Here is a 22,969-nt window from a genome sequence, read left to right on the forward strand (position 1 = left end):
GTCCAGGATTGTTCTTTTCTATATCTGCTTCCATGCCGTGGAAGGGGACCCTACATCTTTCCTGTTAGCACTGCAGGTGGCTTTGTTTAAGCAACGAGCTATGAGAGATCATCTCCCCTCCTGCTGTGTGCGCTCTACTGCTACAGTGTGCACAGGTCCAGTTAGAATGCCAGTGGAAGGGCTGGCCATCTGCCTGAGGGAGTGGGAGGCCTGGAGCTCCTGAACTGGGAGGGTCTTCATCTTTCTCTGGCTTCAACCTTAAGTCTGCTCTCCAAATGACTTGATAACACCATAGGAACCAAAGATTGTAAAGCAAAGTCTCTCCTTCTCTTGCCCTGCCCCCTCTGCAGATTTTCCTGCATTCATTTCCCCTTGACACCCTTTCCTCTGTCTTGGTGTCAGAGGTGTGACCTGACCTGTCTTAAGGCCAATCATTCTATCTGGCCACTGGATCCCATCCCCTTGGGTCCACCCAAATGACACTTTCTTTCCTCTCTCTCAACTACTCCAGGCTGTCTGGCTCCACTGTCTCTTCCTCAGGTGCATTTAACTTGTTTTTATTTCTTCCATCTTTAAAAGAAAACCATCTACCCTCCTTCCTACCAGGGCCAACGCTTGTCACAGCTAAGTTAACTGAAATTGTAACCTATGTACCAGGGCCATTTTCCACCTCCCACTGGCTCTTCCACATACTGGAATCAAACTTCTGCCATCTCCCCCCATCTGGCTGACCCATTTCACTTTGCTGGGTTCACTGAGGTCACCAATGACCAAGGGGCAAGGATTGATCCTTAACTTAGCGATGGTCACCCTGTTCTTAACACTGTTTCTATATTGGCCTCAAAGACATCACTCTGCCTTGCCCTTGAGTGCTTCCTCATCAGTCCCCTTCTTGGCCTCCTTTTCCTCCAATTAGCCCCTGAATGTCAGAGACCAGCATTCCCTCTTCCCGTGATCTAGATGAGCCACCTTCCCCACAATCTGAGAGATTGCTTACTCCTAAGGTCCAGACTTCTTTTTGGTAACTGTCTACCATTTTGGAGCAGATGCACCTGTGCTGTTGCCTCCTCTGTTAGGAGGCATGGATACCCCCCAGCCTCCTGGAAAACTGAACATAGGGAGTTAAAGGGTTGTTCTCCACCGGGAGTCAATCGACCCAATCTGGGGGTTGCAGAATGCAAGGGAGGGAGGAGAGTTGGCCAAAGACAGGATTTAGAGAAAAAAAGGAAATTAGGCCCAAAGGCCAAAAGACCAAAAGTTCTATCAAAAGAAATCTTCTCTGTTCCTTTAATGCAAAGGCCTAGCCCTTGGGGTCAGCAAAGCTCCCCTCTCTTTTATGAAAGCAACAGAGAAGACAACATGCTTGGGGAGGGAGGGGAGGAAAGTGCAATCAGCTTCTTTCCTAACACCAATGCGGGGGAGTAGAAGATAATTCCCAGCTTTTGTACCAAGGCCCTTCTGAAAGGTTCCCTAAGCACATATGTTCATTTTCACCTTTATTTTTAGGTGTACAGACCTCCTAAAGTCAATCTGATCGGCGTGCCTGCCACCAGCTCAAATTAAGGACCCTTAATTTGTGTGTATGTTAGTCCCCATTGAGTCAGCATGGGGCTGGCATGGAGCTTAACAGGGAGTGACCCTATATGCAGGTTTGCCCAGGACAGTCCCGGTTCCTAATGTGTTTTTGAGACATTGGGCCATCTGTCAGTTATAATGGCTATTGGGTGGGAAAAGGAAGTAGGGATGAAACAGAGCAATGACAGAGACCTAATCAGACCTGGGGACTGATCCTTACAGGGGTAACTGCAAGTTCAATGCATAGCATCCCAAGCGTTCTAAACTCAGGCTTGCCCCAGGAAACCCCAATATCCAACCAGTGTATTGCAGATGGGAAGGTAGCAGGAGGTCCCAGGCAACAGGAAGTACCTGAAGACAGGAAAGTGGCTGCGTGGGGAACCCGGGTGGTGAATCTATTCAGGGCAGAAGCACAGCACACAGTCTGTATAGCTGAGGGCTGGAGGAAGCAGAGCTGGCAGGGACATCTGCCGAAACTGATTCTGAATACCTGGAGTCCTTGACAGAGAAGAGAGGGTCTTTCAACAAGCTCTTCTGAGTACTTAGTATCTGGAACCCTTTGAAATGCAGTGTGAGGGGAATCCATTGAAGAGAGGAATACGGTATGGTAAGAAATTGTGGTATGAGAAAGTCCAAGAATATAAGCAAACACCTACACATTGGTACATATCCCCAGTTCCTTCCCAGGCGCTGGCCTTATGCCCAGCACCCGGAAACTCTTTGGAAGGTAGGCGTTCATGTGAAGCAGATTTTACCTGGACCTAACTAACCTGGGGAAGGGAAGGAGAGAGAGAGCCTGGGGGAGGAGCTGTTGTGACATTTGTGGTGCCAGGGTCATGACCAAGGTCATCCATACCAGGAAGGCCCTGGTAATGATTCCAGTATTAAAGAGCCACATTGCCAACTTCTCCAGAGAAGGTATGAGAATGAAAACGACCCAAACACCTGTGAATGTGCCAGACGTTCTTAGGCAGTTTGCCTGTGTTATTTCACCCAGGCAGGTAACATTTTAGACACAAACAGATTGAGGCTCAGAGAAGGCAAAGAAATTTGTCCTAAGCACAGCTGGCAAGAAATAAAACTGGAACCCAACTCCCAACCAGTCAAAAATGGAAGCCCCCAAATCCCAAATTCTTAAACATAATTTTTATTTCATCCAAGGCAAAGCTAAATACAATTCTACAATGCAAAACTTGTTGTAGAGGCCAGACTGATTATATCCGTTCTGTGCTTGAACACAAGTCAGTGCTGGGTGTGTGTGCATCTGCGCCTCCCAGAGGCACTCGCACACCTGAGGCCTCCCAAGGCCTGTTGCTGCATCATTTGATCTATAGTTACATAGGAAAATTGACTATGGATATTGTTGTCATCCAAGCCAGAGGAATAAACCATGCATAAGATAGTCAAAAGCACTGCATATCAGGTGGGAGGTGGGAGGGTAGGGACTCCAACCTGGGACAAAGTAAAGTAAAGCAAGCTGTAGGATTTTCCCAAGAAGTCCCCGCTCCTGGAACTCCCTACCGCCAGCCCTCTGACGGCAGCTGTCTGTAACAGTGAGATGAAGTCATGGAGTGACGGAATGCAGGAGCACGGCTGGTCTTCTCTGCTTTTGATTCTTTCTCAGTCTCCAGATGCCTCAACAGGCACAGCTCAGGCCAAGAAAGACGGCTCCTCAAATGTCCAGCATTTGCCCATCACGCATCACCCCTTCCATGCAGAGCCCGTCCACTCCACACTTACGCTGCCACGCACCCACACTGCCTGCACACGCATGCATTTGCACATGCATCCATTTACACACGCACACTCCACACAAGCACACCCCACCTCCTGCCATCTCACAAGGGTGCTCTCATGCCCTCGTTCCACAAGAGCTCTGATCAGCCTGCCATATGTAGTCTGAGCCCCATCGGATGCTCTCCTCAGGCCTCTCTAACATCAGGGGTTTATTCGGGCTGCCTTCTGTTCAATTCCGACATGGGGAGAAGCCCAGAACCTGGAATGCTGATGTCATATTTTGTAGTTGATGAGGAGCTCTGAACTTTGTCTTTGGTCTCGCTGACATCACTCTCAGCGCAGCTGCATGCACCCAGGTCTCTCAAGATCGACTTTGTAAGTGGCTCTCTCTAGCCCACAAGCCCTGGAAGCCACCATCAGAGATTTGCATGCACTGAGGGTCCACTTGGGGAAGATAGCTTTGCCCATATACATCCTAGTGCAAATCCATGCCAGTGTTTCTCCATGGGTATAATGTTGACATGGGACAGGATGATTCTTTGTTGTGGGGACTAAGTTTAGCATTCTTAGTAGTGCCCCCAGGAATGGGGGCAACCAAAAATGCCCCCCCGCCCCACAATCTCAGTCACCTCTGTTGAAAACCATCAAACAAAAGCCATGGACAAGAAGCTTTAAGCATCAGAGTCGAGGTTTCTAATATTGCAAAGACTAAATAATTCCAAGGGGAGTGGGATGGAAAGAAAGAGAGAGAGAGAGTGTGTGTGTGTGTGCGTGTGTGTGTATGTGGGTTGTAGAGATGGGACACAGAGATGAAGACAGGACAGACTTGGAACTATCCCTGCAATTAATACCTGGCTTCCCAGATCCCTTTCCAAGCCAAAAAGATGTTTTTAGACAAAACTCGCCAAGCCTCACAACAGTCCTGTGAGGTAGGTAAGTATTATTACACCCATTTGGTAGATGGAAAGAGCTGAGCCAAGAGAAGCTGCATGATCCATCTAGAAATCAGCAGTAGACCGTGGGGAGGAAAGAGAGGATGGTGCCCTTCTTCTCCCTACTCTACGTGCCTTGGCTTTCTCTTAAGACAGGAGGAGGAGCCCCAAGGTGCTCCGCCTCTTCAAATGTCACCATTGAGAAGGAAGAAGAAAGCAGTTTTGCATGAAGGTAGCTATAAGAAGTTTTCTGAATGGCTGGTGGCTCTGGTCTGTCTGCTCCCAAAGCCAGGAAAATCTGAACCCCAGCCCATGACAGGTTCTGGGTAGAGAAGAATGGGAGGCGCACAGGCAGATCAGACGGGGAACTGGTGAGCCCAGCAGGTTGGCTAAGGGACACTGGCCACAGCCACGGGCACCCTGCAGGTACTGCTGGTCCTCAGTCTCCCCCACCTCCACCCTCGCGAGGCTTGCAGCTGCTTTTTGACAGGGAGAGCTCTGAGGTAGACCCCAAACTCTCTGAAAAAGAGGGCTACTCCTCTCTCATCCCTCCCAGGGGCCCAGAAGACAGGGCATCAAAAAATCAGTCAGGGAGAGAGGGATTGGAAGTAGATGGGCAGAGAGGCTTGTTACCACTTTTCCCTGCCATCCCTGACCTCACCAATTCTGCCCCACAGGGACTCACACAATGGGCTCCATCAGGAGATCTCACTCCCAATATCACCACCTCCCCCTCGGGCAGGCTAGAAACCCCAATGGGAGCACCTGGCCGATGTCTCCAAGATTCAGTCACTGGCCAATTCCAGCCTCATGGCCCCCTCTATGACCCTGGGGAGGGGAGGGCTGGTGAACCCTCACCAGCACCACACCAGACTCTACTGTTATGTCAGGACATACCGTCTAGAGAGGATGGGGGTATAAGGGCTAGGATTCAGGACTAAGGCACAGTCTAGCCCCACACACAAGGGCTGTGCAAACCAGCTCTGGCAGAAGCAAAGGAAAACTGTGGGCACCCACTCCCTGCTCCTCCCCAACCCCAGGGTGGGAGGGGGTGGCCCAGCTAAGCAGGAAGCAGCTGGGAAACCCAAGGACCCCCTCATCCAAAGGAAGAGAGTCCCTGAGGTGAAGGCAGGCCCTTGACCCAGGGCTGGGAAATGAACCACCCTGGGGGCAGGGCGTGATGGAGGGCACGGGGGAGCGAGCCAACGGGAGGTTGGAGGGTGCAGCCTCTCAGGTAGGAGGGGGAGGAGCAGGGGAGAGCTGGGCTCGGGAGTGCCCAGAGTGGCGATGGTCCTGCCATGCCAGGGGAGGGGCTGCCAGCATTGGCAGCGATGGGGCAGGCATCCCAGAGGCCCAGGACACTGGCTCACTACCTCTGCGGCCCAATTCCCCAAGTAGAAATGCTAGGAAAGGCATAGGGAGCACTCGGGTGCTCCAGGAAGGCTCGAGGGGCCCCTTCCTGAGCCCCTCAATAACCCAGAGAGCAGAGGATCAGGCTAGGTGGCCAGGAACCCTCAAGACCAGAGTGGCCAGCCCTGGTTGGGAGGGCTTAAAAACTCTGAGCAGGGGAGGGGATAGGCAGATAGGGTCCCAGGGCAGGGGAAAGGAAGTTTCCTACTTGGAAGACTGTGGGGGATCTGGTATCCTATGAAGCCGAGGCAGTCTCTCACTGTGGGCCTGCCCCCATCAGCCCCACCCCAGGTCTTCTCCAGAGGCCTCCAGCCCACTCCCACCTCCAAAGGAAGCCACCTCTTCCTACACCCCATCTCCAGGGCGCAGCTCTTAGGACAGCCCTTACGGATCCTCCCAGTCTCTTGTGAAGAGAAGCCTGGAGGAAAACCAGGGCCCTGCTTGTGCAGGGTAGGGAGACCGAAGGAGACCCCATCTGCCCAGGTGTCAGGGGACCAGCCCCTCCACACCACCCTAGCCTCTCCTTTCTTTCTCCTGAATCTTCCACAGACCCCCTCCCCTGGCCATCCCTTGTCCCTGGGGAGCCCTGACTGGGAAGGGGATGGGCAGGCTGGGCAGGACTCCGGTTTCTTGTGCCCGGAAAGACTACAGTTTGAGCCAAGCAGCAGATGTCTCAGGCACGTGGGTTCTACGGACGGGGCTCAAGCATCAGTTTCATCATCAGAAAGGGGGCTCCCTGCAGCTGCTCAGCCCGAAGCAGGGCTCACACTTTTGAAGGTGGTTTCTCCTCTGCCTTGGAGCCAGGCAAGCCGTTCTCCGTGTTGTCATTCCCCGAGGAGCTCACAAGACACTCCTTCCTGGAGAGGGAGAGAGAAGGGACAGTGGTGAGGAGGAGCAAGAGTAGGGGGAGAATTGTGGCAGGAGCTGTGGGCCCTGCACCCAGCCCTGTGCCTCTCCCTGGCCTTCTACAGAGCTAAGGTAGCCAGAGGTCATGTCACCTAACCTCTCTGTACCTCAGTTCCCTCATTTGTGAAATAGATGTAGGGAGGACACCTTCTCCGTGGGGTTGCTGGAAGGAGAAATGAGCACTTAAAACAGTGCCTGCCATGTAGAAAGTTCTCAACTGGCCAGATGCGGTGGCTCACGCCTGTAATCCCAGCACTTTGGGAGGCCAAGGCAGGTGGATCACTTGAGGTTAGGAGTTTGAGACCAGCCTGGCCAACATGGCAAAACCCCATCTCTACTGAAAATACAAAAATTAGCCAGGCGTGGTGGCACGTGCCTATAGTCCCAGCTACAAGGGAGGCTGAGGCAGGAGAATCGCTTGAACCTGGGAGGCGGAGGTTGCAGTGAGCTAAGATCGCGCCACTGCACTCCAGCCTGGGCAACAGAGCGAGACTCTGTCTCAAAAAAAGAAAAAAAGAAAGTTTTCAATAAAGCTTAGCTGTCACCTAGTTGTCTCAACATGGCAGAAAGCAAAGGGCACCAGGTGCTGTTCCCAGGGGTCAGTTCCCAGTCTGTGCCATGCCAGGGGGAGGGGTCCAGGCCAGCAAGGAGTATGCTGAGGACACAGAGTCCCTCTCCCCAGGGTCCCCCAGGCCTTCCTCCCTGAGCTCTCTGTGACCAGAGGTATTAAGAGAAGAACAGAGTCCATGGAAGGGGCAGAGCAGGCATTGGGTTTGGCTTCAAGGGTGACAGGTCTGGGCAGAGTTTGGTGGGACGGAGCAGAAAACAGCAGGAAGGAGAGATGGTGAGATGGGAAGACACCTCCCGGGAGCCGTTCCACCCTGACCGCCCTGAGCTGGACATGCTTCGACTTCAGTGTGTCCCTTCTCCACAGCAGTGCCCAGCTGGGCACACAGAGCTCCCCAGGGAGCACCTGCATCCCTCTGAGCTTTCTGCTCATGAAAATGGCCAAGTCTTTCACAGCTGCTAAGGCCAAACTACATCCTACCCTCACCCTGGGCTTGGGCAGCTGGGTTTGAGACCTTTGGGAAAGACTGAATATTTTGTCCTCATTAATTTCATCTTGCAATACCTAGTTCCTAGCTCCAGCCTATCAAGATCTTCCTAGATCCCTTTGTCTTCCAACATAGTCACTAGGCTTCCAGAAGTTTGATAAATATGACATCCCTAGTGTACTTCAAATGTTAATAATAACAATGAACAGGCAGAGCCCTGTGGAATACACTAAAGACCTCTATTCGGATGGATCCATCTCTCTCTCTCTCTCTCTCTCTCTCTTTCTGTCTCTGTACCTAAGGCATAGTTAACCCAGCCAGTTACGACCCACCTAACTGTATTCCATGCAGACCATAGTTCTCTACTGAGAACCTACTGGGTACCAGCCACTGTGTCAGGAAACGTGCACTCTCCTAGGGGATGTGACATTAAACAAGTGATTGTGACACACTGTGGTAAATAACAGGATGGGGGATGTAGGAAGGAGGGCCCAACCTCGGAAGCCTCCTCGTAGGAGTCAGGGAAGGGTTTTTGGAAGTATACCTTAAACTTCCAAGCTTCTTTGAAACCAAGAAAGATGAGCAGGAAAAGAGAGAGGGTAAATTCCAGACAGAGGAAACAGCACCCACGTTTCAGAATCAATGGTGAGATGCTGTCCAGTACCTCCCTGTTCTTGAGAAGCCACTGTCTCTGCTGTAATGCAGGCATTCCCCGCCACTCCAAGGACCCCCTCAGGCTTCCCTACGGCCTGTCCCCTGCCCCCAGGCTCTTCCACCCAATCCCCATGTCCACCATGGCCAGATCCTTTCTTCTGTGCTCTCTGATCGTGCCAGGGCCCTGCAAGCCCTCGCCAGCTCCCTTGCAGTCAGAAGTCAATCACAGCCTAGACTCCCAGGTCCCCAAGTGTCTGTCCCCAACCCCCTCTGCAGGCTTTTTTTCTCCTCCCGGCCCACCTCACCATACCCAGCTCTCTCAACAAACAAAAGGCTTGTTCTCCAGACACAAGCCCACTTCCCAGACTCTCTGCCTTGGCTCTCAGTGGTGCCTCCATCTGGAAGAATCTTCCCTTCACTCTCCCCAGGGCTTAAGTTATATTCATCTTGCAAGGCCTGCCACAAACACCCATTCAGCCAGAAATCCTTCCCAGAATTTCACCCTGCCCTGAACCCCCACAGCAGCATTGTATCAAACCTCTTGGCTGGCACTGATCCCCTCTACCTTGTATTACATTTATTTGTATACACATTTATTTGTATCTTGTCTTCTTTAGTTAAAGGCAGAATCTCATTCCTTCCATAATTTCCTACAGCATCTGGCACAGTGCCTTGCACACAGTGCCTCAAAAATAGCCACAAAATGAACAGATAAATGAATGAACTCTAGATATGCCCAGTGAGTCAGTAGAACATCCTGGCAATGGTTTAAGCTTTGAAGCCAAATTAGTCAGGGTTCAAATCCCAGCTCTATCACTTACTAGCTGTGTGGCCTTGGGCAAATCACTTCACTACTCTGAGCCTCACTTTGCTCAACTGTAAAATAATAATTATGGGTAGTGTATAAAATTGCCTGGTGGAATTCCTAACATATGGTAAGCATTTGGTGAATGACAGGAAGTATTTTCCAGAGCAATCTCCTGTTCTGCCAGTGCCCTATCAAGAAGACATCTAGCATTCCTTTTTTTTTTTTTTTTTAGGAGACAAGGTCTTGCTAAGTTGCCCAGGCTGGACTCAAACTTCTGGGCTCAAAGCATCCTCCTGCCTCAGCCCCCCAGGGAGCTGGGACTTCAGGCACGCACATCCAGCTTAGCATGTCTTGTTTTTGATAAACCCTCTGTGGCTCTGAAGGACCACCGTTGTCTTTTCTAAGTGCTTTTAAACCATATATTGACAAATTTGTTCTCCATCCATCGATAGTAAGACTGGTTATGAAAAACAGAACCTAATCAAGCTCCACACTTCTAGACCCTCTCACGATCACCAAAACCCAGACAGCCTCTGGCCACAAGGCAGGCAGACAACCCTTGAGGTCTTCATCGACAACCCAGTTCTGGGGTCCTCCCCTGCTCCCCAGCCCCAACGCTGCTACCTGTACGGCCCCTCCCTATCTCCAACTTCCATCCCCTCTTTCTAGAGTAAGTTCTGCCCTTTCCAGCAGAATTCCCTCTTCTCAGCAGAGCAGAATGTTTCAGCAAACAGGGGTGGAGGAGTTCTCCCTTCTCTGCATCTCGTGGTTACCATCACCCTCTCTGTTCCAATGGGAAGCCATCTCGTTGCATCTGTCTTGCTCAGAACACAACTTTCAAATGCCTTTTCCCTGCTCTAGTTTTGCAAGGTTCTCCACATGCTGCTCTGGAGCCTGTCTGATACTGTTCCAGAAACTCTGGACCTGAGGGTTGCACCCTCCGTACCTCCCCCATCTTCCCTCCCCTTCCCCTTATAGATGTCTATTTTTATACCTGAACTTATCCTAGGGCTCCCTGGGAGGCCATATCTGCCTTTTCAAACTTTTAAAACATCACCTCCATCTGAATTTTCAGAAATTCCTAACAGAAGAATTTCGCTCCCGTCTCCCTAGAAGGGTCTTCCTATTTTAGAGTCTCTGTACATGGAATCTTACATTTTCTCTGATTCTTTTCAAAGGCTCCTTAAGTCCTTTGGTAAGGCTCTCGGTTGGGTGGTACAAATGGAAAGAGAGGCTAATGGGACGGGAAGGAAGACAGTGGGATGAGGAAGAGCAGGTGGTTGGTGTTTGTGTATTCAATGAACGTATTCAATAAATACATTCCCCATTGGGAGGATGGGGAAGAGGGAAAGCGATGAGGAAGGGGCTGAGAGATGGGGAGGGGGTGGCAGGGATAGAACAGAGAGCAGTAGGAATGGGAATGGGAGGAAGGAGGAGGCAGGTGGAAGGCTGAAAGCTGGTGGGGGTAGATGAGAGGGTGGTGGGCTGCTGGGAGGACAGGAGTGCGCTCCAGATCAACTCACTTCTTCTCCCGAGTCTTCTTCAGGATGAAGATGATGAGTTTCTTGATCAGCAGGATGAGGATGAGGAGCCCAATGACCCCACCCACAACAGCTAGGATGATGAGTGTCACTGTGTTGTCCACTTCTTCCACTGTGTGGCCCGAGTAGGGAGGAAAGGGAAGGCACAAAGGGAGCATGAGTCAACCTGGAGTCGAGCACTGTGGCAGTGCAAGGGCCATGTAGCCTCCACCCCCTGGCATCTGAGGCACATCCACTCCCAGACCCCCAGCCCTCCCCAGGCCTGCAGCAGGAAGCTGGAGAGGCAGAGCATGGCATCTATCAGGCTAGGGCACACACAAGGGGCCCTCTCCCCCACCCTGCACATGCCCTCCCACAGATGCACTCACACAGGTTCTGGAATAAATCAGAATTGGAGCCCATAACACTCAAGTTTGAGTGGTGACTTGATCCCCAAATTGCCACGCAAAAATTTCATTGCCTCTTTCTAGACCTCCTTTGCTCACACAGAAAAAAATTAAGAACCTCCCTATGATACCTCTTAGATGGTGAGAAGACTTTGGAGTCAGATAGTCTGAATTTTAAGTACGGGATTTAACTGTCACTAACTAGCTGGAATGTTGGGCAGGTCATTGAACCCTCCTAGCCTCGGTTTCTTCATCTGAAAACTGAACTCCTGACTGCTTCCCGAACCTGCTCCACCCACAGTCTTCCTCCTCTCCACCGAGAACAACTTTATCCTCCCAATTGCTATAACCACAATCCTTGGAGTCTTCTTTGATGCCTTTTGTTCAAATGCTTTATCCAAGCTACCTGAGAATCCTGACAGCTCTAACTTTAAAAAATTCCAGAATCTGATGGCTCACAATCTCCCTGGCCCTGACCCAAGCCACCTCTTGCATGGATGTCTGCAATAGCTTCCTAACTGATCTCCTCCCTCTATCATCTATTCTTGGCATAGGGGCCTGAGTGAACCTGTTCAGGCCCTAACTCCTCTTCTCCCAGTGGCTCCCACCTCACTCACCCTTCCAGTAGGGTGATTACACAATGGCTTGACCTGACTCATCTCTCACCCGTTGCCCTGCTCCAGCACTAGCCTGCTGTGATTCTTCACGCATCTGCCTCAAGGCCTTTGCACTCACTGTTCCCTCCCTATCTTCCCAAAGATGCCCTCACGGCTCCTCTCTCACCTGCTTCAAATATCCCCACTCTATCGCCTTTTCCAGAGAGCCCTTCCCTATTCACCCTGCTGGCACCCCATCTTTCTTTCCTGCTTTATTTTTTCTTCTTAACACTAGCCATGTTCTCTTCTACAATACAATTTTTCTTCCTTATTTTCTATTGTGTATCTTCACACACAGAAGAGGAGGAAGGTAATCTCCATAAAGGCAGGAATTTGTCTATGTTGTTCATATCACATCCTCGGAACCTAGAATAACGTCTGCCCCATACAAGGTGCTCAGCAAATATTTGCTGAACAGATGGATGAATGAATCCATACAGATGGAGAGACAATCCACCTCAAGGGAGCTGGTGAGGAGCAAAGGAGCTGAAGTCAATGACAGCACCTAACTCGGGACCTGGCACCCAGAAATGCTCCACAAATGCCGATTCTCTTCCTTCTGAAAAGGCTGAGCACAAGCCAGGTGACAGGAGCCCAGACGGAAAGGAAGAGGTGACACCACAGGCAGACCTATGACTCCAGACTCAGAAAAGCTGATTGGATAACCTCTGGCTCCGCCCTTGCACACTCAAGATTGAACTCACGGGCATCTCCCTCTCCAGGGACTCTGTCATCCAGGAGAGCAGCAAACCGCTGGTGCACACAAAACGCAGCAGAGTCAGGATCCTTGAGCAAGCCCCCTTCCCTTTTTCTCTCTGCTTCTGCACTTCCCTAGTCTTCCAGGCCTCTCCCCTCTGTGGGGCCGCGCCTCACTTCTCCAGCCCTGGTTATTATATTCTCCTTCTCTAACCACACTAGGTCTGGTCAGGGACCACCTGGCTCCTTGTCATATGCACCCTCCTTGTATGATTGGTCCTCCTGTGTCAGACTGGACTCCTAGGTAGGATGTAAGCCCCCAGAGGACAAGGGCCTTACTCCATCTTACTCCATCTCTGTTGTTTTTGCCTCGACTGACAGATGTATGCATCATGTTCTGCCCATTCTAGTTATTTATTTATCTTCTGTCCTACCTTGTGCTGTGAATTCCTCAAGGAAGAGTGTAATGTATCACTCATAGCACTTTTTGTCCAATGCCTGACATTCAATCAATTTTTGCTAATGGAATACCCAATGGTATTAATAATCAGTATATACGGAGAAAACCTTACTAGCCACAAAACACTCCCAGGTAGCTTCTCTAACCACAACTCTAGGAAAATGAAGCCATATTCCCATTTTACAGATGAGGAAAACGAGGCTCAGAGAGGCTAAGAGTATTTCATAAGCTATTTGGTAGCAGAATAGTGTTCAAGCTGAGCTCTTCTAGCTTTTAGATGTAACTCCAGCAGCTCTGGAAAGTGTAAAGCAAAAGAAAACACCAACACGGTCCATTTTGCCATTTCACTGTGATGCTGAGTTGGGCGCCTCCCAAGTCCTTCCCACTCCACTGCCCTGTGCCAGCCCCTACTGCATACGTCTATCAACGACTTGGAGGAAGATGGTGGCGTGGTGCTGCAGATTATTCTCCTTGGGGTTCTTCACATGGCAGGTGTATTTGCCCGTGTCGCTGAACTCCAGGTCCCTCAGCACAATGGAAATGTTGTTCATCTTCTCCTTCGTAGAGCCTACCAGAGTGATGCGGTCATCGTCTTTCAATGTCACCTTGGGGTCAGACTTCTCATTCTTCACAGTCCCCTCTATGAGCTGGTGGAGGAAGGGGGTTGGGGTGAGAAAGTAGCCAAGAAAGAATCAGGGTCCTCAAGGGTCATGATACCACACCAGCCCACTCCTTGGATGCCTCCCCTGTCCAGGACCAGGAAGAGCCTGTAGTCACACCCTGCTCCTTCCCCCATGGTTTCCTCTTCCAGCGTCAATAGCTCTGCCTGTCTAACCTGAATTTTATTTGTTTCAGGCTAAACCCATTTCCTTTTATTAAGGTCTCCCTGGAATGCAGCACAGCTCTTACTGCTCTCTTCATAAAAGCCTTTTACGTAATGACTCCTGCAAGCACCGCACTCATCTCCCTCTGTCACCTCCCACCCAGCTTTTGCTGACACCATGTCACCTGCCCAACTGAATTTTGGCTCCCTATCAAGACATGGATCAATCCCACAGCTCTGCCCATCAGCACCCTCTGAGGTCAGCATTTAATTGTAACCAGAGCTGGTCTCTTGTGGCTTCCCTGTGAAAGTCTCAGGTTGGATCCCCCACTAGATCGTAGAGTGAGTACAATCTAGTGAGTTCACTCCCACCCCCACCACAGCCGCGCCAATGCTCCTGCAGCTCTCCCTCTCCTCCTCTCTCCTTCCCCTGCCAGTCCAGCTTCTCAGCCCTTCCCTCATTCAGACTCTTCTCATTCCCTCTCTCCAAGCTTTCCAAGGCCTTTCTCTCTCCTGTTTGTTAGACTAAACTATTGATTTTTAGACAAGCAATCCAAGCTCCGGGTGTTTCTTAAGACCAGACAGAGGACTCTAGCCGAGAATTCCAACAGTCCCCGAATTCTGGCAAACACGATCTAAGCATCTCTCCCGGTTACATCCTTCCTGGCAGGCTCTGAAAAGAATACTGGGAGAAAGGGTGGCAAAAGGTGGGTTCTGGGGACCATCGCAGTGGGTCTCAGTCCAGAAGGGACCAGAGCCTAGGAGGCGAGGCATGGGTGAGGGAGGCTGGGCTGTACTGTCCTTCCTCCAAATACTTACAATCTTGAATGCGTCACTGCTGTTGTAGGTCCACCGGAAGTGGAGGTCCTCGAAGCCAAAGCAGCTGGAGAAGGTGCAGGGCAGCAGGATCTCCGTGCCATTGACAGCGTAGATGTCGGTGGCCTTTCCCACAGACACCTCCAGCGACAGGGTTACGGGGAGCAGGAAGAGGCCTGTGTAAGGAGCACCGCCTCCCTTAATAAAACCCCACCAAAACAGCCTGGAGCTCTGGAAGGGGATGCTTGGGCAGGGCGGAGTGGCTTGGCCAGGCAGGTAGGTCTCTATCACCCTCAGTGCCAACTTCGGGAGGATGGCTCTCTACTCCAATCAACACCGCCTGGGCCACCCTCCACCATTCTCTATTTCTCCCCCGGAAAGGACTGAATTCTGGACCAGGGAGTAGCCCTTGTTGCGCTCCGGATGACCACCAGGGGTCACCCCAACCCAAGGAAACAAAGGCCTGGCCACTGCCGCGAACCGCGCCCCCGCTCCGCCCCTCGCCTGGGGACGCAGTGCCTGGAAGCGCTCCTGCTGCACCCACTCCAGGACGCGCAGGGCGGGCTCCCTTCTGTTTGCACGGGAATTCCCCTAGGACAGTGCGCGCCTCTCGCCAGGTTTTCAGGACTGACGGGCGGGGCGGTCGAGGAGGGGGAAGAGCCGGGTCCCGTAAGGTGAAGAAGAGAAACGCGGCCGCCGCAGTCCCGGGCCGCCGTCCAGTAGCCTCTCGTTCCCCCGCCCTGGAGGCTCCTCCCTGGTCCCCAGGGGCAGAGAAGCAGAACGACACGTTCGGGCTGGGCCAGCCGAGTCCGACGCCCTCTGGCCGCCAAATGGGACCCTGGGAACCGCAGGAAGACGGCCGGGCGCGGGGGAACACGGTGGGGGGTGGGGACCGACGCGGGGCTTGGCGCTTGGCAGCCGTGGGGGCGCGCGGGCGCAGCCAGGGTGGGAAAGTCAGTGGCAGAAGACACCCCTTTCCGGGGAGGGATTCCGGGCCAACCCGAGTGCACGCGCGCAGGGGCGAGACGGGGAGGGCGCTGGACCCGCGGTCCCCTCCTGAGCCCGGCAGCCCGGCCTCCTCGCCACATTCCGCCCCCTCGTCCCCGAGCGTCCCCGAGCGCCCCCAGGCTTCTTTCTCACGCTTCGAACCTCCGCCCCAGCACTCCGATGCGGCCCCCTCCGCTGGGACAAGGTCTCTCCACTCACGGCCTCCAAACTCCCGCTCCGGAGTCCTTCTAAGGTGGCCTGGTTCCCCGCCACCCCGCCCCACACACACACCCACCCCCAGTCCTGCAGATGCCTCAAGGAAACCCCACTCGCCTCAAGGTCGGTGGAGGCGGGGGCGGGGAGAGTGTCCGGAAGTGGATGCCTGCCTCACCTCGTCCCTAGAGGACACTGGCACCTTCCACCCCCACGCTCAGGAAGGCCCTCTGTTGTCTAATTTAATTCCCTGTTCTGCATCATAAACCTCTTGTTTTGCCCCCACCGGATGATAATGCGTCTGAGCAATGCTTTTCAAATGACAGAAAAGGATCTCCAAGGAGAGCAGGCAGCCCTGCTCGCTCAGCTTCTTCCTGTGCCCTTAGCTTCTGATGACAAAGTGAAGTGCTCATAGCCCCCAGCCCTAAAATCACACCCCGTGGTCCAGTAACCCCATCGTGATTCGGCCACTGTCGATAACAATAGTACTAGCTGATATTAACTGAGCATCTACTATGTGCCAGGCACATTTCATCCTCACGGCCTGTCCTATGAGTCACCTACTATTATAGGTCCACATTGTAGGTGAGGCAACTGAGCCTAGAGAGGTTATGTAACTTGCCTAAGAGACCTAGATCTGCCCACCAGGGCTCCAATTAGTGCTGGGAAGTTATTTCAATTAGCCTTCATTTTTGGTCAGCTCCTAGGATTTGTGGCCAACCAGGATTTGTTCTAGAGCCATGGTTTTCAAACTTGAGAGGGTATCAGAATCCCCTGGAGAACAGTTACAGCTGGCTCCGCCCAGCCCCTGGAGTTCTGATTCAGGTCTGGAGTGGAGCCTGAGCTTTTACATTTCTAAAAAGTTCCCAGGGAATGCTGTGCGCAGGGACCACACTTTGAGAACCACGGTGCGAGAGGATTTGTGCATACTAAATACGACTTTTATTAGAATGCTCAAAGGCAGGTATAATGTTCCCATTTTATATATGATGAAATTGAGGCTCAGAGAGTTGACTTGCCCAGGGCCACACAGTAAATGGTGAACTTCAGACTGAGCAGTTACTATAGGATAGGAGAGGTATTTTATATACACTGTCTCATTTAACCCTCATCATAATCCTGTAAGTTACTATTTTTATTCCCAATAAACAAATGAGGAAACAGGCTTAAAGAGATTACCTTGCTCATGGCCACACATGCCCAGCGAGTGGCATAAGCAGCGTTCAGATATTAGCCCCCTTCCACCACTTTGTGACCAACCACACTCTCCAAGAAAAACACCTGCCGTCAGGGCTTAGCACTCCATAGAACTCCTGCCTTTCTGTTTACCTCTGCCCTCCTCTGCCCCATCTCCCCCAGAGGTCTAGGAACAGAAGCCAGACACAAGATCCCACTCTCCAGTCTGCGGCCAGCACTAGAACCTTCTGGTGAGAGACACCAACTCTGCTTCCCACCCTCCATAGCCCCCACAAACAGGAAGTGAATGCAGAGCAGTGGACAGGGAAACTGTCAGATAAGGCAGCTTCCTGATAGCTAATGGCCTCCCTCAGGGCACCAAGGAGTGTGGCAGCTCCCCCTCATCAGCATACCGGTCCAGGAATCAGGGTCCTGGAGGAGATGGGGGAACTCAAATCAGTGCCCAAATCTCCCCACCTCAACCCCAGCCAGAAAGAGATATTCAAGAGCACAAAAGATGCGTGCGAAAAGGGAAATCTTGTTGATTGCTTTAAACAGAAGGAAAAATGAGCAAAAGATGGGTCCAGAAGAGAGGAGAACACTGTATCTTTAAGGTCTGGCTCATGACACAGTACACATTTCTGCCTGGTTTGTGTGCGCCTATGTGGATGACTTAACTCCAGTACACTCAGGACTCTGCAAGTGAAGCATTGCCATTTCCTCAGTAGCTGGGAGGGGAAAATGAAAACCGGCAGAAATGGTTTCACAGAGTCCAGAGCCCTGCCCGAGTGAAAGCATCAGAAAGGGTGGGCAAGCCTGGCTTCTTCAGTGCATAGCCCTCCCAGTCGGGAGTCATGCAGTCCTGCCAGTTATGTCTGGGAGGGTCACGCACGAGAAAGCCGAGGGGCCTGCCTCCCATTGAACTCAGTGTCTCCTATGAGGCTGCTCTGGGGGAGAGGGGGGAACCAGGGGCAGGTGTTGGTCCACAAAGGCTGCCGGAGGGCTGCTTCAGGATGACCAAGTCCAGAGAGGACTGGTGAGCATGCGCAAGGCAGGCCCCACTCTGCCAGCTGACCTTGAGAAAGTCAGAGGTGCCACATCCGGTGTGCATATCCCCAAGCTGGGGCAGGGATGCCTCTTTCCTACTTCTCAAGCTTGGTGTCAAGCCAAAACAGGAGATTATAAAACACAAGAGGGGCTTCCGTGAGTGGGCACCCTGCAGGTAGAGGAGGGTGGTATTTGAAAGGGGAGCAGGGGACAAGGGTGTCCCTCATTACAGGTAACCAGGGCACCCCTAGCTTCCCTGAATAACCAGTGTCAGCCAAGAATGTCTCCAGGCCGTTCCCACATTGATCTGTATTTTCACCCTCTACCACTTCTTGGCTTATTTCCATATGGCCGTTTCCCTGGAGTAAAGAAAGCCTTGCTTTGCTGTTTTCTAAACTTAATTCTAGAATGTTAAAGTGTACATGTGTGTGTTTGAGAGTGGGGGGGGCCTCTTTCTGGCATTGTGGAATTGAGGAGCAACTCTTCCCAGTCCTGATCCTGTGGAATTCCATCCTGAACCCCAAAATCTTGCTTTTCCTCACTAAAAAGCCACTCTCAGAGCAGCCATTTTCTTTGCCTTCTCTGAAGTCCTGGCCCCCTGCCATCCTCATCTGGGGTTTCGTCTGAGGACTGACTCAGGATCACTTTTGTTAAAGTGGAAAAGTATTCAGCACATGCAAATCATATTATTAAATATTCACACCAGCAGGAATCTTATGGCAGCTACCTTATATCCCAAGGCAAATGTGGAGGCAGAAAACATTCCACCACCTTTTCCCACATCCAGGGATCACTCACAGCCACCCCAAGGTGGGGGGAGGAAAGAGGGGCAGGCTGGTACCCACTGTAAGTATAGCTCTGAGGGCTTGCTGGCATGGCAAGTGGACACACGGCTGACTTTAATAAGGAGGCTGATATACTCTGGCCCAGGGAGAGTTAGAAAGGCTCAAAGTTAGAGCTGGGGGGCAGAAAGTGGGTGGAGGCCAGCAGGACAGGACCCCTCCTGGGGTGCAGGCCCTGGGGGCTTTGGGAGGCAGGGCTGGGTCGGGTAAGGCCCCTGGGCCCAGAGACAAAGGAAAGATTTCAGCTTTCTCTCCCTAGGCAACCTACCTGCTTCCTGCCCATACCCAGGAGCTTTGCTGGTATGAAAGCATGCCCCTGAGATAGCATGGGATGCTCAATGAAACCAGCTTTGCAAACAAGTCCCAGCAGCATGCCTGTCCCTCCTCTTACAGGCCAGAGAGCAGGTTGTGTTGGCACGGCCCACCCCTGGCTTATGCAGAGATCCCTACACCTCCTTGAGGACTGGCAGCAGGGCAAGGTGGTCCGCTGGGCCCAGTCTCCCTCTCATGATGATCCCACCAGAAGGGGGCCAGTCATAAGAGCTTTGGGACTCCAGCCTTCTCTCTCAGGTGCCCCCACAGGCTTGCACCTCCAGCAGGTTCAGAAGGAGAACTAAGCATGTTTTCCAGATTCAAACCCGGGATTCCAGATTCAAACTCCCTCCCCTTCTCCCTTTTCCTCTCTTCTTCTCCACAGTCTCCTTGCTTCCTCTTTCCTTTTTCTTCCTCTGAGTGGGACTGAGCACCCTCTCCTTAATTGCATTCTCATTAAACAAGCCCTTAATAAATACACACCAGGGGAAACAGGGTTGTGCAACAGAGCACCCTCACAAGTGATAATTAAACACAGATCACAGCAATTAAGTAAATGGGGGAACAAGGAAGGAGTGGGCAGGACAGAGATGTTACCAGTTACATGCTTAGGAAGAGATTGGAAAGCACATAAACCTCAATAGCAATAATACAGCCTTGGAAACTGCTTCTCAGTTTAAGAAAAGGGCATTTTGTTAGGTTATCAAAAATCACTTTGGTCTCAGTCTGTGAGACTGGGTTTGATACGGGGAGAGGGGAAGAGGACTCCTGGGAGTTCACTGCTCTGTACCCAGTCTCCGAAGCTGTGAAAACAGCAGCTCTAGGCGCCTCAAGTCTTTATCCTTCCACGCCCATGCTCCAGAGCCTCACTTATTCTTCAGCTCTAAGCACAATCGCTATTTACCTTCCCCCTCACCAGACTTGAGTTAAGTGGGAAGCAGCGTGGTGTGACAGAGCCCAAGAAACTCTGATTCTGTCCCACTTGGCCATCAATTGGCCATGTGCCCCTAGACAAGTCACCATCCCTCTCTGGACCATGACTTCCTCATCCCTGGGAGAGTTCTGTGCTCTGCTTCCCAGAGTCCCTGCCAACTCTGATGCTCCCAGGAACACCTCCAGTTGGCTTTCCAGTCATCTCTGTGTCTCCCCCACTGGACTGACAGCAAGGATGTCATCTATGTCCCAAGCTCAGACCAATGCCCCTATGAGGGCTCAGTCAGTGTTACCTGGTCAAAGGCCAAAGGGACTTTGGTTGGAGTCCCTCTGCAGACCAGAGGGGCAGGGGACAGAGCAGATGAGGCCAGTCCTGGGGCCTGCAGGTCTCCCACCTACAAGTCACTCTGCTCTCTCCTGGGCTCCCAAAGTGTAGCTCAGAAATTCATCTAAACCTACATCAATAGACCTTAGCCCCTACCTGGTCTATACAGCTGAACAGTCCTTGGAGAAGGTGGGGCTTCCACCTGGAGAAATGTACCAACACTGTGCCCACAATCCCCCTTACACACGTGCACACACACACACACACACACACACACTATATCATTTTCAGGGCCCTCTTGGTTGCCTACAGAGGCCTGGTTCTATGAGTATTCTAACAAACAAGGGACTGGCATCCCACCACTCAGGAAGGTAAGCCAGAGGTGTGAAGTGGGGTAGTTTAATGACTGTCTGAGTTTGAATTCCTCAGTGATCCTTTACCCCTGCCATTGCCACTATGGGGACCTGGGCTGATCTGAGATGGGATGAGGGGAAGTAGCATGGAATGGTGCTGTACCCACCCTGTGGAAAGGAGCCTCAGGCCTGACTGAGGCCCACTTCGTTAAGGTCACTGTGAAACCAGCATGACATCTGTGCCAAAGGTACAGGAGAAAACAAGGGTGTCTTCCATCTAGCCGTACGGAGGTAAATAAACATCCCAAGTACAAGAAATACTCTCTCCCCTCTTCACCACCAGGCACCAACCTGCTAGATCTGCACATAGTTTACATTCGCAGAAACAGTAGCCACTTCCCTTATAGGCTTCTGTCTCCATGTTTTCAGCACAAATACCTACACCGTGTGTCTTACCCAATGCAAGGAGCTGCCAAAAGCCAAATCTGACCAATATAAACAGGAAGAGATGCCGTTGCCAGAGATGGAGTCGGCTTACATTAAAGTCTGGCTATGATTTATGAGGAGATTACATCCTGGATGAATAAATATCATTCCCTAATCTCTTGGAGTTTGACACTCAAAACTCTCATGTGCATATTAATAGATATTAATAATGCTTCTTCCTCCGTGTCCTCTGGACATTTCTCCTCTGTCTCCATATTCACTCCAAAAATGAAGAGCCAGGAGCAGGTCAAACAGGTCTTCCCTACGGAATCTCTTTGTAGGAAGAGAGACAAGGCCGTTCCTAAAGGGCCTTGAATGATCCCGCAAGCCCCTCCAGCCCCTTCCGGCTTTCAGGTGCTGCTGTAGAGAAGGCAGTGGCTCCTGAGGGAGGTACAGGGCAGAGGAGCAAAGCAGGAAAACGGCCCAGGAAGAAGGGGACTCCCCCACCCCCAACTGGTGCATGCCTGGTGCCTGGGAAACAAGCAAACGGCTCTGGGCAGGGATTGAAACCACCATCCCAACAGTCACACGTGCAACCCACCTGGTATCCCCTGCACTCAAGGCACGGACCCCCTCCTCCAGCATCCTTAACCTCTGAACTCTGGGGACCCGCGCTGCAGCCCCAAGATCCAGCTCCAAATTCCTGGAGCCGAAGGTGCCAGAGACAGCAAAAAAAACTAATCCTGAGACTGGCGGGCTGATGGGGTAGAGAGGGACGCACAAGGTCCCCAGGGAGCACAGCCTATGAACCAGGCGGGAACCAGGCAGGAAGCCGGCGGCCACCATCCTCATTCCGTGCCGCACTCCAAAGCCCACCCTACCCAAGGCATCTTCCTTCTCGAGTGTCCCCTTCTCTGGGGGTGGGGGGAGGCAAGAGAAGAGACCAAGCTGGGGCTGCCTTACCCAAAAGCCCAGTGCCCAGCCATCTCGCCGGGGCTTTGCCTCCGTCCCCAGCCCCGGGCATAGTCCTGTTCTCTTCGGAGCGCGCGGGGGTCGCGGGGATGGGATACTGGGCACAGCCTCGCTCTCCTCCGGAGGTCGGCATTCGGCCACGAAGCTACCCCGGAGCTCTGCGCCGCCGGTCGGGGCTCGGGAAAGTTAGCGGGCAAAGAGCGAGAGGAGGGGGAGGGAGGGAGCGGAGGGGGAGGCGCGCTCGCCCGCTGCTGGGAGCCGGCTGCTGGAGCTGCGGCGAGAGGTAAGGAGGAGGAGGAGCCGGAGCAGGAGCGGGAGGAAGACGGAGCGAGCGCAGCGGCGAGCGAGGCTGCGCCTCTGCTCTGGAAGCGCTCCAGCCGCAGGAGGGGCGGTGGCCGCCGCGGAGGCCAGGGAGCCCCCGCCCGCTGCGCACCCTGCCTGCTGCGCCCCGCCTCGCGGTCCCGGAGCCCCGGGACCACGCCGTGCCCCCAACTCCCTCTCCAGTGGGGCTGGGCTGCTGCGGCTGGCACCGCAGGGCCGGCCTGCAGCCACCCGCATCATCCCATGCGCTGAGCTGCCAATTAGGAGCATAGTTCGGGGGGAGTAGAGGTGGAGCTTTTCGGTTGTTGGAAGGCTGTTTTGCTTTGCTTGGGGGAACACGGGAAGGTTAGCGGCTCCCTCTCCCAGGACCTCCAAGGGACCGCTCTAAAGTCCGCAGCGGACGCTGCCGCAACGGGTGGGCGTGTGCGGGCTTGCCCACTGCAGCCTGCGCCTCCTCGGTGGCCGTGCGACTTAGCGCGCGTGCAGCCTCGGGACCCGCTCCCGCCACCTTCTGCCCCATCGCTCAGCAACTCCAGCGGTTGTTTTAGGAAGCCCGGAACAGAGCTTTCCAATTGCAAACCGCCCCGGGCCTCCCTTCCCCCACCCC

General features: G+C 52.7%; 1 protein-coding gene across 1 annotated transcript; it reads right to left on the minus strand.

Annotated features, from left to right (window-relative positions):
• Positions 1-2,706: 2,706 nt before the first annotated feature.
• On the minus strand, positions 2,707-22,261 carry SCN4B (sodium voltage-gated channel beta subunit 4). Its single transcript, XM_054440788.2, has 5 exons — positions 22,033-22,261; positions 14,459-14,631; positions 13,235-13,463; positions 10,601-10,730; positions 2,707-6,511 (listed from the first exon to the last, which is right to left on the minus strand). Exons 1-5 carry the CDS (start codon positions 22,172-22,174, stop codon positions 6,418-6,420), a joined length of 768 nt encoding a protein of 255 aa, XP_054296763.1. The 5' UTR covers positions 22,175-22,261; the 3' UTR covers positions 2,707-6,417.
• Between the last annotated feature and the right edge of the window lie 708 nt (positions 22,262-22,969).

This window comes from Pongo pygmaeus, chromosome 9, assembly GCF_028885625.2.
Source record: "Pongo pygmaeus isolate AG05252 chromosome 9, NHGRI_mPonPyg2-v2.0_pri, whole genome shotgun sequence".
NCBI lineage: Eukaryota > Metazoa > Chordata > Mammalia > Primates > Hominidae > Pongo > Pongo pygmaeus.

What these genes read in the sequence shown, in the direction of transcription:
- SCN4B (XM_054440788.2), bottom strand. Translation starts at nt 22,174, where the DNA reads ATGCCGACCTCCGGAGGAGAGCGAGGCTGTGCCCAGTATCCCATCCCC. An exon ending in GCTGGGCACTGGGCTTTTGG is followed by an intron (nt 14,632 to 22,032) that starts GTAAGGCAGCCC and finishes CTCCTTACACAG; the next exon opens with GCCTCTTCCTGCTCCCCGTA. An exon ending in CCTCCAAGTCGTTGATAGAC is followed by an intron (nt 10,731 to 13,234) that starts GTATGCAGTAGG and finishes CGGGCCACACAG; the next exon opens with TGGAAGAAGTGGACAACACA.